General features: G+C 35.3%; 2 protein-coding genes across 2 annotated transcripts in view; one reads left to right on the forward strand and one right to left on the reverse strand.

Moving 5' to 3' along the window:
* LOC129951675 (uncharacterized) overlaps positions 1-11,354 on the reverse strand; it is a 28,786-nt gene extending 17,432 nt beyond the window's left edge. Inside the window, exons 1-3 of the mRNA XM_056063932.1 lie at positions 11,193-11,354; positions 10,781-11,129; positions 9,492-10,716 (exon numbers count right to left, since the gene is read on the reverse strand). Of these exons, the coding sequence (XP_055919907.1) occupies positions 9,492-10,716; positions 10,781-11,129; positions 11,193-11,285 (1,667 nt within the window). The 5' untranslated portion in view covers positions 11,286-11,354. The remainder of the gene's footprint in view (positions 1-9,491; positions 10,717-10,780; positions 11,130-11,192) is intronic.
* LOC129941162 (peritrophin-44-like) lies at positions 686-7,559 on the forward strand. The gene is made up of 2 exons (XM_056049731.1): positions 686-848; positions 6,416-7,559. Exons 1-2 carry the CDS (start codon positions 842-844, stop codon positions 7,423-7,425), a joined length of 1,017 nt encoding a protein of 338 aa, XP_055905706.1. The 5' UTR covers positions 686-841; the 3' UTR covers positions 7,426-7,559.
* Positions 11,355-17,388: the final 6,034 nt, after the last annotated feature.

Below are 17,388 nucleotides of genomic sequence, written 5' to 3' on the forward strand. Positions count from 1 at the left end.
TTCTTAAAAGAAAATAGTCATAGCGAAAGAATCAACGTCAAAGCTGTCAACTTGCTGAAATTTTTCTGCTGAAGATAGTTTTCTTGATATTTCTTGAAAAACAAATTAATTCGAGAAACATAATTTCTCACAAAAATGAAGGTTACAAGATCTTGTTTTTCAAAATATCAAAGTATCCAAACATTTCAATTACAAGTTGTAAAATTATTTCTTTAAACATTTTTCTTTCAAGAAATCAAAGGAAACAACAAAACGTTCTTCTAAATCTACCGCTTCTGTTTTATTTTTTAAAGATTTATCTTATCAAAAGTAAAAATAAAAACAGAAGTTCTTTCTATGTTCGAATGTAGCCTGAACCTTGTTCGTAGAAATTAAAATTCTTATAATAAAACGAACACAAGACAAAATTGCTCCAAAGATGATTTGATTATGATTAAATCAAAAAAAGCCCCCACAAAAAATAAAACAAAAATTAAACATGCTTATTATAAAAATTGTCGTTTCTGATATTGTTTTTGATAGTAGTAATCAATTGAATTCATTGCCATAGTTATATAGATAGAATTGACGCTATCCAAAAGATATTGTACGCAACACAAGAAAAATAGCATATGACAAAAAGAACCTTTAAAACTAATTAGCTTGAGTAATACGGTTTTATTGTTTGAACCTATTTAAAGGCGATTCGCTTAACTATTTGTCAGTCAGTAAACGAAATTAACCCAGAAGAGGAAAAAACTCACGTTTTTTTTGCCTTCTGTATTTTATTTTCATTTTCGAATCGAATCGAATTGAATTGAAACGAACGCGACTTCAATTTCTTATTGACAAATCCAGTAGAATGAAAGGTACTTTATAAAGTGATCTATTTATTATCGCATTGGTTATCATATCGTCTCGGTGGTGCTAGGAGCTACTTAAGTATCAGCCACTCGTGTAGTCTTATGAATATTTAGAAAATTTCTTGGAAGCAATTTAGATTAGTGTATTTTTATCGATTCGAAATATAAGTGAAAGTGATAGTTTTGAAAAAAATAATGTCCTTGAACATACATAAGTTGATATTTTTGTGTGCGTCGTCGGCAACGAGAATGGATCGATCGAGATCCTTGTGAGTGAGACCGAACCTAAGTTACCAGAAGTTTATTTTGTAACTCGAAACGCTCGTTTTTTGTGTGTAGTTTGAAATAAATGAATAACTTAAAAACTAATTTCAAGAATAATATTTAAAATTTGTTCATAACTTTTATTTTATAAAAATTGATAATAGTTTTAACTTACTTTAAATTGATTGATCTCCTTGAAACATTTATTTTCCATCAGTTTTAAATAATTTTATAGAGTCAATAAAAATAAATTGATCAGAGTCACACTAAATTGTTTCCATGTTTTAAGTTGCTTAGAGTTTTTGAATTGTAAAAGTTAAACCAAACTGCAACAAATATTTAAGAATATTTAATAATAAGAATAATTAATATTTAATTTATTTAAGAAGACATTGTTTTCCTCGGAACCAATGAAATTACTAATATGAAAATATTTAAACAGCAAATATTGGTTTTTGAAATAGTTTTTTTAACTGACTAATGAAATGACAGATTTCATTGTTTAATTTGAATTTGTGTTAAGAGTTTAATTTCATTTCAAAACTTCAGGTCTATTTCTAACAAGAGAGTGATAATACCACTCTGTTAAAGTGTTGAAAATTAAAAGTCCTTAATAGAATATTGAATGTTATAAAAATTCTCAGTAAATTTCAAAAAGTGGCATTTATATCAATTTTTTTTAAAGAAAATCCTGTGCATTCAATTATTGTCAGTTTGAATATTTTTTTTTTCAAATTTATTAAAATTTATTGCATTTTTTAAATTTTATTTTGTGTTGGTTTTGCAACAAATCGGTCCGATTTGCCGAAGGGTACCAGAAATTTAAAAATTGTGTGGGTACGTTCGTAATATTACGATACCATTTTCGTTGTCCATATTTCAAGAATCAGTTGAGATATCGACTTCAAATAAATCCTATGTTAAGATAATAATGTCGAAAGATGCAAAAACCGACTTTAAACCAAAATTGAGTGTGTGGCAATTCAAAAATAAAGAGTAAAAGTTTGGTTCAATTCAAATATTTCACGAAAAAATAACGCTAGCGAAGTTTGTATTATAAAATATGACGTGATAAAGTTCAATTTCCTGATATGTTTAACAATTTAAGTAGAATTTCTTAAATTTTTACAAAGTGGATGAATGATATTAATTTGAAAGCTATCAAGACCCGAACATCAATTTTTACCAAATTTGCGGAATATTTTTTGTATATTTTATTTTTTTTATGAAAAAACGGACTGTTGGATTTTTATAAAAAAAAAACTACTATAAAAAAAAAGTTTTTCAGAATGTTGCAAACAATATTTTTAAAAGATAAAAGTAGTTTAAAGCCAGTATCTCAAAGTTTTGAAAACATATTTAAGTCGAAATTCAATTTTTACCAGCTTTGAGTATTGTTTTTTTTTAGGTTTTTATTTTTTATAACATTTGAATTTGTTTTTTTTTCTCAAAATTTTACTAAATTTTAAAAACTTTGTTTTTCGCTGCACAAAATTGTTTTGGAGATAAAATCATTTTGTATTCCTAAAATTTTCGAGGTGACAAATGTTTTTGATTTAAAAAAAAACCATTGATTGGATTTTTTTCCAAAAATATATTTGTTTGGTATCACGTTGCAATATTTAATATTAAATTTAATTTAAGTCTCTACCGTTTTTGGTTCGTTAGATATTCGGGGTTAAACAAAATTGTCACCTTTTTTTAAACTTCTTTCTGCCTTTATCTGTATAACAAAATTTATTTGAAGTCGATATCTCTTCTAGTTCTTGAGCTATGGACAACGAAAAAAACGTCGCGAACGCACGGACGTACGAACGTACGTACACACGCACGCACAGACATCTTTCTAAAAATCTTTTATTTCAACTCTAGGGACCTTGAAACGTCGAGAAATGTCAAAATTTCCAATTTGACAAATCGGACACATAACTTCCTATGGGAAGTTAAAAATTGTGTGCAACGAAAACTAGCGTTTTTGACTTCTGGTTGTGTCTTGAATAAAAAAACTCTTCCAAAAGTTGTTAAAAATCGATTTTCTTCACAAATATCTCGTTGGCAATTAAAGATATTGAAGCTAGTCTTAACATTTATTATTTTTCAAGAAATTTTTTATAAAATAATAAGAATCTAAAATAATACTATGCAAAATTGATAGAACCTGATTCGAATATCTCGAAGATAATTGAAGAAGTTGGTTTGGTTGGAAAATCAAACTTTTAAAAAATGGTGCTGAAATTGATAAAACTTTGGTTTTTGACTAAATTTTGAATTGATATTGAAATCAAACTAGTTTAATCATATTCAAAATATTTTCGTTAACTTTTAGTTAATTTTTTAGAAAAACTCAATTAAAAACATTTTTTAAAGAACACAAAAACAACAAAAAACTTTTAAGAACTGGTTTTCGATACAACAATTATGAAACTAAAGAAAAATTTTGGCTGACAATTTTTGAACTCACACAATATCATGTTATTAACATTCTGTTAAACTTTTAGAAAAATCGACAGACGAGTTCGGATGGGAAATTCAGTGTGAGTCGCATCCTAGCCTCTTTTCGTTTAATTTATATTGTCTTATGCTTTGAGTTACTTACTTAACTTCATTTAGGTGGCAGTAAAGTCCTGGCCTTGGCCTCAATCAACAACCTCAACCAGCTAGCTCAATCCTTAGCTAGCTGTATTCAGTTTCGCACGTCAAGTTGGTTGAGGTCCTGTCCCACCTGAGCGCGCCACCTAAGTTTCGGTCTTTTTGTACCGTCCTTCGAGATTAGATTAGTAGACCTTCCAGCCTGGAGCTTTGATGTGCATTCGCTCTAAAATTCTACATGGCTTGCATTCTTTTGACTAGATCATCATCCCGTACAGCTCCTGGTTGTATCTTCACCTCCAACCTCCATCAATGCAGACGGGACCAAAATTCAACACAAACATTTTTCTCTTGGTAATCCTAGGACGTTCTTGTTTTGTCTTGGTTATTTTCAGTGGTGTATATGAGAACCAGGTTGAAGACTGTATAAGATTCAGGATTACTTTAGTTGCTCGAGAGAGGACTTTACTTACTTACTTAACGTTTGCGTAGGTTGTGAACAGTTAATCCGTCTGTATCCGAGGGTTGTTGGTGCTTCGCAACTGTGATGTTGTTACGTGGCCAGGAAGTGACTCCGACGGCACAACCCCCAACCTGGAGGCCCAGATCCTTAATATAACTCCAAGGACGGAGAGCCGGATATATATAGGCCTGGGCTCCTCGAAAAAACCCTATAAGGTGTTCACTAAGTAGTTCAACCGTACTGCAACCATAGACCCCACCGTTGATTCCATCTCAGGAATTCCTATGCTGCCGTTTGGATAAGGAGAGGTGCCTTAGTGGAAACACTTCTCGTTTGCTGCCCCCACAACTTTTCACTGGGGTTGGAACCCAATCTCCAGTTGAGGTACTAAGCACCCGATGTTCACCACGGAGAAATGAGAGTAGGGGTTGATAGACAGAGGTGGGTTTTGGAAGAAACCTGTGGATGCTTGTGTTCTCTTGAATGCAGATGTCTACCATTTGAACATCTAGACTTTGCTTCTCAAGTCAAAAAAAGCAGCAATTTGCAAGAGTTATTCTCCGTTTGATTTTGGCGTTGATATCGTTGTCTAAATTTATAGCCGTGCCTAGGTAGACAAATATCTAAACTCCCTTAAACTTATAGTTGACCAAAGTGAGGTTTTGTTTACGACATTACGACCGCATCTGTCTAAAAAGAGGAATGCCTCGGGTGGAATGAAGCCGCTCAAGCGTGCACTTTCAAGATACTCGTCGTTCGGATAGAACGCCCCGAAAATTAAATTGTTGGTCAAAAGACATAGCTTTTGCAATGTGATCTCAAACGAGTTTTATCACGAAATTTTCAATTCTGTTGATTCGAGCCCCGTTGTATAGGACCTCGTTGAAATACTAATGTACGTTAGAAGATTCCGTTGTTCGATATAAGCCGGTACAGCGTCGTAAACACTCCCGCTCGAACACCCAAAACTTCTCCATCTGGGAAGGGGCAACGTTGAAATACACAGGACAACCATAAAAATCATCAGCCGTATGAGGGCCATGTAGCAAATTACCTTCACTCTGAGGTCGAGCCGACTGCTAAAAAACAGCCGTTTCGTCAGAGTGAAGGCTCCTCTGGACCTGGTCAGAGCAGCATTTATATGTCTGTCGAAATATAAATACTGATCTAACCAGATACCGAGGTACTTCACTACACTTTTGCTCGCTTATCGCTGCCCGTGAAGAACGATGACCATCTTGCGCCAATTCTTACACGTATCCCTCGTGGCCCTAGCCAACGGAGTCCGGAACAGAATTGTCTCTGACTTCTGGACATTTATTTTCAGTTTCCAGTCGTCGCAATATCGCTGGATCTTGTGGAAATCACGCTGCAAGAGAATTCTAATAACCTCAACCTTTCCGGCCGTTCTGTACACAATTAGATCGTCGGAGTACGCAATTGCTTTTGTAAGACTACCTATCAGATCGCTGCTGTAAATGCTGAAGAGAATCGGCGAAATCACCGCTCCCTGTTTCTACCTTTAAGCATATCATAAAGTATATACAACAATGGCTTGCTTATGCCAAGCCTGCTCAATTTTAGGTAAATAATCTCTAACAATACTGTTGGAGGTGGACAAAGGCCTTTTCCAAATAAACCAGAACAGCAGCTGTGCATTGTTGCGAATTGTTTATCCGAAATTATCATTTTTTTGTCCGCAGCCCACTTAGTTAGAGCCTTATTAATAATATTTTCGAAAACTATGCTGATGCTCGAAAGAAGACTTATCGACACAAGGTTTGACGGTTTATAGTTGTCCTTTACCTTTTTCGGGAAAGGATAAACTACAGCCGTCTTCAGTACCTTCGGAATTCCTTTATCTTTTTTTTGTCAAATCTCAGGAACCAGTAAAGATTTCGATTTCAAATAAATTTTATTTTTTTAAAGTCATACCAAGGTTTTACGAGTTTTCAAAAAAATAGCAGGCAAGTTTTTAATTGAGTTAATTGACCAATTTGTGACCATTATTGACCAATTTTCCGTTGGCTTTGAAAAGTTAATGTAACTTAACTGTTTTATAGCAAAAATTAAAGTGACGGAAAACTGTATATTTCCACTAATCACAATAAAGACAAGTTTTTATTTAGTTAAAATTAAGTAAATGTTAAACAATATTAAGCAGCTCGAATATCGTATTTTTATTTTTTTCATAATTTTATAAAATGTTTTTATACATAATTTCATTTTTTTATTAAATTGAATTTGTTTTCCACAGGCTCTTCAATTATTCGCAATGCTGCGATTCAGCTTTCGATTTTTGCCATCATTGCTCTTGTCCCGCAAACAAAAGCTCTAACCGCTGAGCAAACTTGTCCGCTTGTCAAAAACAACACCTACATCGGTGATCCCAACGACTGTCAAGGCTGGGTATTTTGCACAAATGGCAAAGCCATCTACGGCAAATGCAATGACAACTTGTTCTTCGATTCAGCAAATGGCGTTTGTGATTATCCCGAGAATGTTGCCTGCAATCTGAACGTCGAAACCATGTGTGCTGGACTAACTGACATTTATAAATCCGATCCCAATGACTGTTCCAAGTACTGCTATTGCAAGGATGGTGAGACGAAATGCAATAAATGCCCGAGTGGACAGTTTTTTGATCCCAATACTATCAGTTGCGTTTGGGCCACTAGTTCGTCGTGCGTTGCCAACTCACCGTGTCTTCTAGCACCAAATGGCTTCATTGGTGATGGAAAAACCTGTACTGGCTATCTGCGTTGTGGAAGTTCACGTGTTCTTTCGTCGGGAAATTGCGAAGAAGATCGTTATTACAATCCACTCAATGGCATGTGTGATTATCCTGAAAATGTTAAATGCCCAGGTTCACCGAGCAAGCCACCAGTTTCCAGTGAGCATATTCCTCCAAAAGATCTCTGCAAAAAGGATGGCCAGTTCTATTCGGATGGAGAAACTTGTCGAGGATACTTTTACTGTAAGAACAAAGGAGATACCGCCAAATGGGGACAGTGTCCGAAGAACAGTCAATTCAATGAGGCAACCCAACAATGTAATGATCCAGAGAAAGTTTTGTGCACAAAAGATCGTTGTGATGGAACATCGAAGTCATTCATGGCTGTGGCAAATACTAATTGTAAGCAATATTTCAATTGCAATAAGGGTGTGGAAAATGGACAGGGTACTTGCCCAAAGGATCATCCTTATTACAATGAAAAGGCTGGAGTTTGTCAAACTGACAAATTGGATTATCCAATTTGTTCATAAATTAGAAAAATCTTTTATAAATAAAATGTTTTTGCTTTGATAACAAACGAAATTTTTAATTCAATACTTTTGTACCTACTAAAGACTTCAATTAAAATTCTAATCAAGGCTATTACTAGACACGAGGCTTCAAACATATGGTCTTTTCTTAAAATTTGAGTCCAGAAATAAAACAAAATAAAGTTTTTGGGCGTGGCTCGAATCACCAACAAACATTTAAATAAAGTTTAAGATAAGTTTATGTTCTTCAAACACAGGTGTTCTTCACGCTAGAAAATCCCTTGGGTAAGTTTTTCCATCTATCTTATTCTTCTGAGCTCGTTCCAGATAGGTATAAGCAACATTTGTTTAGCCAATTCCCGAAAAAGATGAAACTTAGTCTGTCTGAAATTAGGTATAGACCAATTGCATTAACGTCCCTTCTTCTCGAGGTTATGGAAAGACTGATCAGCTTTAATAGTTTCTTGATGACCGGCAGTATGACCTTCGTAGAGCTTCATGCTTCACGTTCTTTACCGTTATTTTAACAGACTTTACTCTACTTAAATAGAAAGCTGAATGCCTCCCCTTAAACAGTTTAATGTAATACACGCGCTTCTAGGAATCCTCATCAGTTTACTATTGAGCCCAACCTTGAGCTGTAAAGTATAGAGATTCGTCCTTTAGTCCACCAACTATAGAAGCATCAGTCTACTTAACATCGCTTACAAAATCTTCTCTGCCGTAACATGTGAATGTCTAAAGCCCATCGTCAACAACCTGATAGGTTCTTATCAGTGTGGTTTTAAAGCAGAAAGTACACGGTCACATTACAGAAGATCCTGAAAAAACTCCAACAACGTCGAATCGACACCCACTATCTTTTTATCGATTTCAACACCGCATATGACAGTATTTACAGGGACGAGCTGTATTGTGCCACTTATAGTTTTGGCGTCACCGCACAAACTCGTCCGTTTGACCATGGAAAATTCGCGCTTCTCCATAAAGGTTGGAAACATCTTAATAGAACCTTTTGATGTCAAAAAAGGTTTTAAACGAGGTGATGCCCTATCTTGAGATTTTTTTAACAACTTACTTAAAAAAATAGTGCAGAGCTCCCACGTCAACACAATAGGCACTATCTTTCAAAAGTCTGTCCAATTAATAGCAAATGGTGATGACATTGACATAATTGGAAGAACTCAGCGTGATGCCAATGGGATTTTTATGAGTATTGAGACAAATTCGTAGTACCCGTGGCATGATGGGTAGTGCGTTGGACTGTCATACGAGAGGTCTTGGGTTCGATCCCTGCCTATGCCACCTAAAGTTTTTTTCACGGGTACTGCCTCTTGCGAGGAATTGACAAATTCTCCAAGAGTAATTCTTGTTATGAAAAGTGCTTTCTCAAATTTGCCGTTCGAATTCGACTTAAAACGTAGGTCCGTTCCATCCCTGACAACAGTACTCGCACACAGGAATGGTTAAGAGTTGTCAGTCACTAGGCCCTAGTTCTCAAACGTACTGTTGCGCCACCCAATGTATGTATGTGAGACAAATTCGGCAAAATGGGTTTAACGGTTAATGAGGATAAAACAAAGTATATGATATCGTCAAGAAAGGACTTACAACACCGAAATTTCGGTCAAAAGTTCTTCGTGTGATCTACGGTCCTGTATGCTTAGAAGGGGAGTGGAGGAGAAGATGGAGTGACGAGCTGCACGGGCTGTTCCGCGATAGAGACTTAGACAGTGAACTCACCTAACTTGGAGCGCGAAACTGGAGACATCTAGCAAGGGATCAAGGGCCACCTTAAGTGTGTAAGTAAGTATCACACCGGATGAAACGACAATGTGGGTTGACCACGACTTATGTTTATGTAGAACCAAGTTAAAATAGCCGTGTTTTTTTTGTAAGGTTCACCCCGCATCTTTGCAATATTTGAGTATGAAATGGTAAATTTTATTTTATTTCAATGTAGTTCACCAACAATATTTTTGAAGGCTTTTTGCTAAAAGCTTTGCCCAGTACATTTGAGGGATTTAAAAATAAAACAAAACCAGATTTTAATTTAAATTATATTATATTTCTGTCGGCGGCCACATCGAGCCACAGATGGCTTGTCACAAACCTCTCCTATCACATCCCAGTGTAATCCGTTCGGGCATGACGTCAAGACCGGCTTTCCCATTATGCAAATAAAGTACTTATGACAGTCATCCAAATTAGGCAAGTATATTTGTCGATTCGCTGGACAAGCTGGTAATTTTTGACTAACAGTTGTCGATACAGTTGCAGTTACAGTTGCAGGAAGCTTTGTTGGTATCGGCTTTCGAGTTGATGGTTTGACAACTTTTTTTGTGGTCTTTCGTGTTTGATCGTCAAGAAATGGTGTCACAGGTTCTGAAGAATTGTCCTCTGACTCAGCATCCCGTGAATAACATTTGGAATTACTGCCAAGATCACATTGCTCCCGTTTGTGGTTCCAAATTACGCCATTGCCACATGAATGCAAATGCAAATGGCTGTAGGCACAGATAAAGTATTTCTGACAGTTTGTCGGATGCGGGAGAAAGTATAAACCACTGTGCAGACATTGCACTTTTTTGGGATTGTAGCCAGTCATAACGTCAACGGGTAAGCCGGTTTCTGGGCTATGAGCTCCAACTGTTGGATGATTGATAAAGCCACCGGTGTGAGAAGTCTCAACACTTACAATCGATGCAATGAGGTTCCAGTGCTGACTGCTTTGGTTGCCAGCAGTCGGTAGATCAGGATGAGGAAGTTTTGGATGTTCTGGTTTATCACCGTCCTCAGTTGAAGATGGCGTTTCACTGGAATTCTGATCTCCTTCCGAAGGGTGTTTATCAGTTTCTTCACTATTTGGTGGTGTTGGTGGATTTTGAGAATGGTTGGAATCCTGGTTTCCTTCCGACGATTGCTGATCTGTTTCTTCACTGTTTGAAGGAGAAGAAGGAGTTGAAACAGCTGAAGGAGGGGAAGGGGGTGATGGAGGTTGATCGGGCTTTGGCCATCCAGGAGTGGGGTCAACAGATTCTCCGGAATCCACTATCGGCGGTTGGGTGTATGTTATCATGTCATCATCAGTTGCTGGAGAATCAGTTTGTTTATCCTGACTTTCTTCAGCAGATGGAGTTGGTGTTTGGGGTTCAGCAGTTATGAAATCATCGTCAGTTGCAGGATGGTTAGGTTGGTTATCCTGATCTTGTTCTGAAGAATTATTTTGATCAACTGTCGGCTTTGTGTAATCTGGTTCCTCCGTTATAAAATCATCAAGAGTGACATCACCTGTCAAAGTAGTTTTTATAAAATTATGTCTTCTAAAATAACCCAACTATTTATGAATGTTTACCTGGTTTGGACTGCTCAGCAGACTCCTTTGAACTTTGTCCATCTTCTGGATTCTTATCCTCCGTGGGCTTATTGTCATTGTCTTCTTCAGAAGTTTTTGGTTGTTCCTCATCAGGTTTGGGTTCGCTTGGTGGTTTCACTCCCGGATAATTATCGTCATTTGTATTTGGTCTATCGGGTTCTACCCAATCACAGCCAGCATCCTTTGGCCAGTTGCAGACTTTTTTCCTGCGATCAAATTGCAACCCAATTGGACAATCTACCAATTGAACAACAAATTGACAAACATAAAATGAGCTACAGTCATGTGGATTTGGTACAGCTGCTCCAAAACGTTGTCCTTGACAAAGCTAAGAGATGACATTTATTTTTAAGAAGGATGAGTTTTTTTTTGTTGAAAAAAGGACAAATACCTTCTGAACATATGCATCAGATGATGCAGCACTTGATTTGGATGAAAGTATTCCGAGAACAATCGTGGTCGTTAAAAAGCTCAATGGGAGCATAATTGAGTTTGTTTTTTATCTGTTCAAATATTTAGTTTAATTTAAAAGTTTTTGTTTAACTCCTTGGAAATTCTTAACTGAAGCAAGGTCTTTGTTAGAAGCTATCTTATATAGGCATTGCCTCAAATTGGGTGTAATTTTTATATTTTGTTTATGGCTTTTAGTTAAAAAAAAGTTGTTTAACACTAATTGAAATTCTAATATTGATAAAAAGAAATTATTGATATTTTTTTAAAGAATGTTTTGGTTTGTTGTTTAGTTGCGGGCAACAAGTTGACATTGGAATGAAGGCCAGATAAGATATGAGGTATGTTATATATAAAAAGACGGGTGTAACTTGGAGTACGTCATTTTTAAAATGGAGATGATGATAATGTGGTTAAGTTTGGTATTATTTATATGGGTTTAATTATTGAACGTAAAAGAAACATTAAGTTAAACCCAGAAACGTACATAAGTAGAAAACACAAGAGTTTGACGAATCATTTTTGACATTCAACTGATGTTGACTACAACTTTTATTTAGACAATTATGTCAAAAAATGTTGTTTTCAATGAATGTGTGGATTTATTTGGAAATATCTTACGATACTTCTAAAACGCTTAAGTAATGCTTTAAAGTAGTTTCATAATATCTTTTCTGAAGGAGAATATCCTATATGCAGGTTCTTAAGACGAAACCTTGAATAAGAGATCACCAATTTGAAATTAAGTTGCCTTTAAATTCCTGAAACTCGTCTTCAAAATTATCTAATTACTTAGGACCTATAGGAACTATAAGGCAAATTTTGCACTCGGACAAAATTTGGGGCTCGATAATTTAATCAAACGTGACATAACTATGCTAGAGCAGTCGAAAAAAGTTGGTCCCCCGATTCTGTCCGTCTGGCTGTCTTTCCTGTCCTCTAGAGCCCAAGCATTGCGTCGATTGACTTCAAACTTGGAAATTAAGGTTTTGAGTCGTTAGGTGTTTCTTTTTTCCTTAGGATAAATCCCTTTTTCGGCCCTCATACGGACCTTATTTAAACAAATGAGGTGTCAAAACAAAGAGAATTTTTTTAATTTTTTGTAGACTATACGAATTGTATTTTATTGAATATCTTAATATATAAAAATCCAGTGTCATTTGTATGGTCCCAGTGAACTCTTCACCAAGTCAACCGATTTCGGTGAAAGTTGGCATTTTTTGTGTAATTTGGTCTAACTTAAGATATAGGATAGTTTATATTTCGATTAATGGTCTCAGTTGTATATATGTTGCATTAATATATAATAATCAAGTGTCATTATGTATGTTCCCAGTGAACTCTTCACCTAGACAACCGATTTTGATGAAAGTTGTAATTTTATGTGTAATTTGGTCTAACTTAAGATATAGAATAGTTTGTATTTCGAGTAATGGTCTAAATTGTTTCCATATGTGTTGCAAATGAAAAATACTTTATATAAAATCTACTTTTCTAATCATATATGATCATTATGTTTTCTGAAATATATTTTGACTTTGAAATACAATTTTTTATTACCTTCAAGCTACATCGGTAGTCCACGAAACATGCAAGAATACATTCAGGACGCGATGACTTATGTCCGTCATTACGGACGTCCAGATTTGCTTATAACATTTGCGTGCAATCCAAATTGGGAGGAAATACAAACTTTATTATTACCAGGTCAACAGTCGATACATCGTCACGGCATTACTGCACAAGTGTTTAAACAAAAATTGAAATCCTTAATTGATTTTATTGTAAAATATTCAGTCTTTGGCAAAAAGTGTTGTTGGTTGTATTCATTTGAGTGGCAAAAGCGAGGCTTATGTCATGCTCACATTTTAATTTGGCTTAATGTTAAAATTCGTCCAGAAGAAATTGATCAAATTATTTCAGCTGAAATTCCAGATTCATCAATTGATCAATAATTATTTGACATTTTTACAAGTCACATGATTCACGGGCAGTGTGGTGCTTTTAATATGACATCGCCATGCATGGAAAATGGGAAATGTAAAAAAAAAATGTTCTAAGAAATTCACGAATGATACTATTACTAATGTCGATGGTTAATCGTTGTATCGCCGTAGAAACGCCGATAACGGTGGTCACACAATTAAAATAAGAACGTCAAATTCTAACTAATTAGAAATTGACAATCAATGGGTGGTTCCGTACTCACCACTGCTGTCAAAAACATACAAGGCTCATATTAATGTTGAGCTTTGTAGTTCAATTAAATGCATTAAGTACATTTGCAAGTACGTCAATAAGGGCAGTGATTTAGCCATGTTTAAACATAAATGAAAATGACGAATAGCACGATATTAATGGGCAGATACATTAGCAGCAACGAAGCTATCTGGAGTTTCCTTAGTTTTCCCATACACCACAGAGAACCATCTATCCAACATCTTGCAGTGCATGTTGAAAATGGTCAACGTGTATATTTCACTGAAGAGAATGTCTTTCAAAGAGCATTTGAACCACCAAAAACGACGTTAACTGGATTTGTCTCACTTTGTCAAAAAACTGATGCCTTTGGCCAATTCGCAAGAACATTATTGTATACCGATATTCCATGTTATTTTACATGCAACATGTCAACTAAAAAATGGTAAAAAAGGAGAACCACATATCCTTCTATAGCAGGTATATTTAAAGCTAAGACACTGGGGCGACTTTATACAGTACATCCAAAACAACGTGAATGCTTCTTTTTGCGTTTGTTGTTGGTTAATGTTTCTGGACCAATCTCTTTCCAATTTTTACGAAAAGTTAATGGTCGAGTGTTCAGTACGTATCAAGATGCATGTCGTGAGTAGCAACTTTTAGAAGATGACAATCATTGGGTTCTGACACTTCCTGATACAGCTTTAATGTCCTCTACAAGTTGTATTCGTCAAATATTTGCCATCATATTGACGATATGTTTTCGAACACAGTCATCTATACTGTGGGATAAATATAAAAACTACATGACTGAAGATATACTATACCGACTTAAACAAACAAACCAATTTCCAAATCTAGATTTCTCACCAGATATGTTTAATGAAGCATTGATTTAATTGAAAACTTATGTATTATGATCCCAAATTCATCACTTAGTCATTATAGTATGCCATCACCTAATCGTCCAGCTATAGACTTAGTGAATAGCGATTTGCAGCAAAAGAACAATTTAATAATCTTGATTCAGCTACAATTGTTGCTAATAATGAACCATTATTAACTGACGAACAAAAAAATGTATATAGTCGGATTATGTTGGCTGTTGATGCTAAACAAAGTGGTTTCTTTTTCTTGGATGCACCAGCTGAAACCGGTAGAACATTTTTGATATCGTTGATCCTTGCGAAAGTACGGTCACAAAAGAAAATTGCATTAGTAATTTCATCATACTGCTACTTTGTTAGATGGTCGAACAGCACATTCTGCTTTTAAGTTATCACTAGATGTCCATAAAAATCCAAATGCTTTGTGTAACATTAAGAAGAGGAGTGGAATGGCTACAGTGTTACAAAGGAGTTCAATCATAATTTGGGATGAGTGTACCATTGCTCATAAACATTCACTCGAAGCATTAAATAGAACTTTGCAGGATTTAAACAGTAATGGACAGACTTTTTGGTGGAGCTATTCTACTATTATCTGGTGATTTTCGGCAAACATTGCCAGTGATTCCTCGCTCTACTTTTGCTGATGAATTCAATGCATGTTTAATACAATCATTTTTTTGAAGAAACGTCAAAACACTAAGGTAAACAAAAAACATGTGAGTACAACTCCAAAATGATCCGACAGCACGAATATTTTCTCAGCAACTATTAGATATTGGAAACGCTGAAGTGTAATTTAATCAAGATACCCAATGCATAAGATTGCCAGACAATTTATGTCCTGTTGTTGAAGCTAAAAATGATCTGATCGAGAGTGTCTTCCCAGATATAATAAATAACTATCTGAATCACAATTGCCTCAGTAATCGTGCTATTTTGGCAGCAAAAAATGTTGATGTGGATCTAATTAACTACCAGATACAACAATTATTATAAGGCGATATAATGTCGTTTAAGTCAATCGACGCTACTGTTGATGAAAACTAAGCAGTGAATTTTCCAATTTTTTCGGTTAAAAATTTGATCACCGATTATTCTTCTGCGTAATTTGAACCCCTCTAAACTATGCGACGGTACACGTTTGGTAATCAAAAAAATCACCGGAAATGTCCTCGAAGCAACTATTTTGGCAGGAAAGTTTAAAGGAGAAATCTTTCTGTTACCACGCATTCCAATGATACCGTCAGATTCTCCAATACATTTTAAAAGACTGCAATTTCCTATCCGTTTAGCTTTCGCGATGACTATTAACAAATCACAAGGACAAACAATGTCTATTTGCGGCTTATACTTAGAGAATCCATGTTTCTCTCATGGGCAATTATACGTGGCCTGTTCACGTGTAGGGAGGCCATCGAGTTTATTTGTGTTGACAAAAGACAGGCTGACCAAAAATATTGTTCATCGATTGGCACTTCAGTAAAACTTAAACTGTGATTGTCTATTAAGTCCTTCCTTAATTACTCAGCCACAGCAACGCGTGGTCGGGTCTGCTAGTTAATTCATAATTTCTTAAAAAAAACCTAACTTTTTATTATAATAAAAATGTAAAATACTCGGAAAATATTATGTTAGGGGAAATGGTTTGTGTATTTGAATGAATATATCGAATACACACCAATTCGTTAAACTAGTTTCATCCCAAGACACAACTCATCCCGGAAATGAAAAATACTTGTAAGCATACTTAACGAAGACAATTGTTTGTGTATTCAACTGCTTCGTTCAAAGGTTTTTCCTTTAGATAGCTTTATTTTTATTTCATATTAGAAGAACCAGGATGGAAAATAAATTATCTGAAGATAAGAAAGGGGCAGAACATGTATGTTTCAATTGTACAGCGATCGCCTATTGGTTGTGTAGTCAGGTAGGTGTCTATAACGGATAGAGAATAGTTCATCGGCGTGCTCAGATTAATGCAGATAGATAAATAAAGACTTATGATGATAATGAATTCATTTTATTGGTAGGTGGAAGGTACTTCTTTTCTACAGGTTTTCTTTAGATCTTTAGATATATTATGTACTTATGCACCTATTTTCTTAAATTCAAGAACCAAATATTTTTCTCTCTACAATTTGTAAGTTTTGTGATCAAAATATTTTCAAAATATTCACGCAAAACTGTAATTTTTAGAATTTGATTTCCAGCATCTGCTCCAATCTACACACGCCAACAAAAACAGAATATATTGTTTAATGTCTAACATTTCTGCGTAAAATGCACTAAAAACCCTCTAAACTATTGTATTTTAGGTCCTTAATAGAGCATATTTAGTAAACTGTTGGAATCTTGGAATGCTTTCATAAATAGGGAGTCGACCAAATTAAATAGTTAGACCATATGGTACTGCAGAACAGTGTTTTAAAATAATGTATAATTAAAGTTGTCACTTAAGCCCTTGTAATACGTAAATGTAAGGTTAAGATACACATTATGTTATTTAAATTTTGTCAGCCCCTCCAGATCCACCTGAAATCCGGCTAAGAACTTTGCCCTTTACACCCAAACCATGCATGCGGCTGGGATCGTGATGAAATCCGCTTTCGTCGCCGTTAAAAACGTATGGAGGATTATTGGTGAGGTTTTTATCTTCCAAAACTTTTTGAAGTTTATCATAAAAGTCGTATAAGACAAATGGGTTTCTGACATCTTTTCTTTATTTTTGCAGATGTTTTAGTTTTTCTAAGTTATCTCCTGATGGCGCTTTATAAATGCCAAGTACCAGTCCTCACCTTGGGTATCGCCCTTGAATTGAGTTTTTATTCCTCTGTTTTTTACATGTTCTCCAACAAGTTCCTTAAGTTCATATTTGTCGCAGGGTAATCCCATGTTCGCACGAGTAACTATACATTTAACTATTTCATCTTCAGTTGCTGTTGGAAGGGAGGGTTCTTGCCCTGACCCAATTGACCCAAAATTCGGAAGCCTACCTCGGTTTCGTGGTAGGTATGTAGTTTTTTTATTCAACACATCTCGTACAGCGTT

Source organism: Eupeodes corollae, chromosome 1 (genome assembly GCF_945859685.1).
Source record: "Eupeodes corollae chromosome 1, idEupCoro1.1, whole genome shotgun sequence".
Taxonomy (NCBI): Eukaryota; Metazoa; Arthropoda; class Insecta; order Diptera; family Syrphidae; genus Eupeodes; species Eupeodes corollae.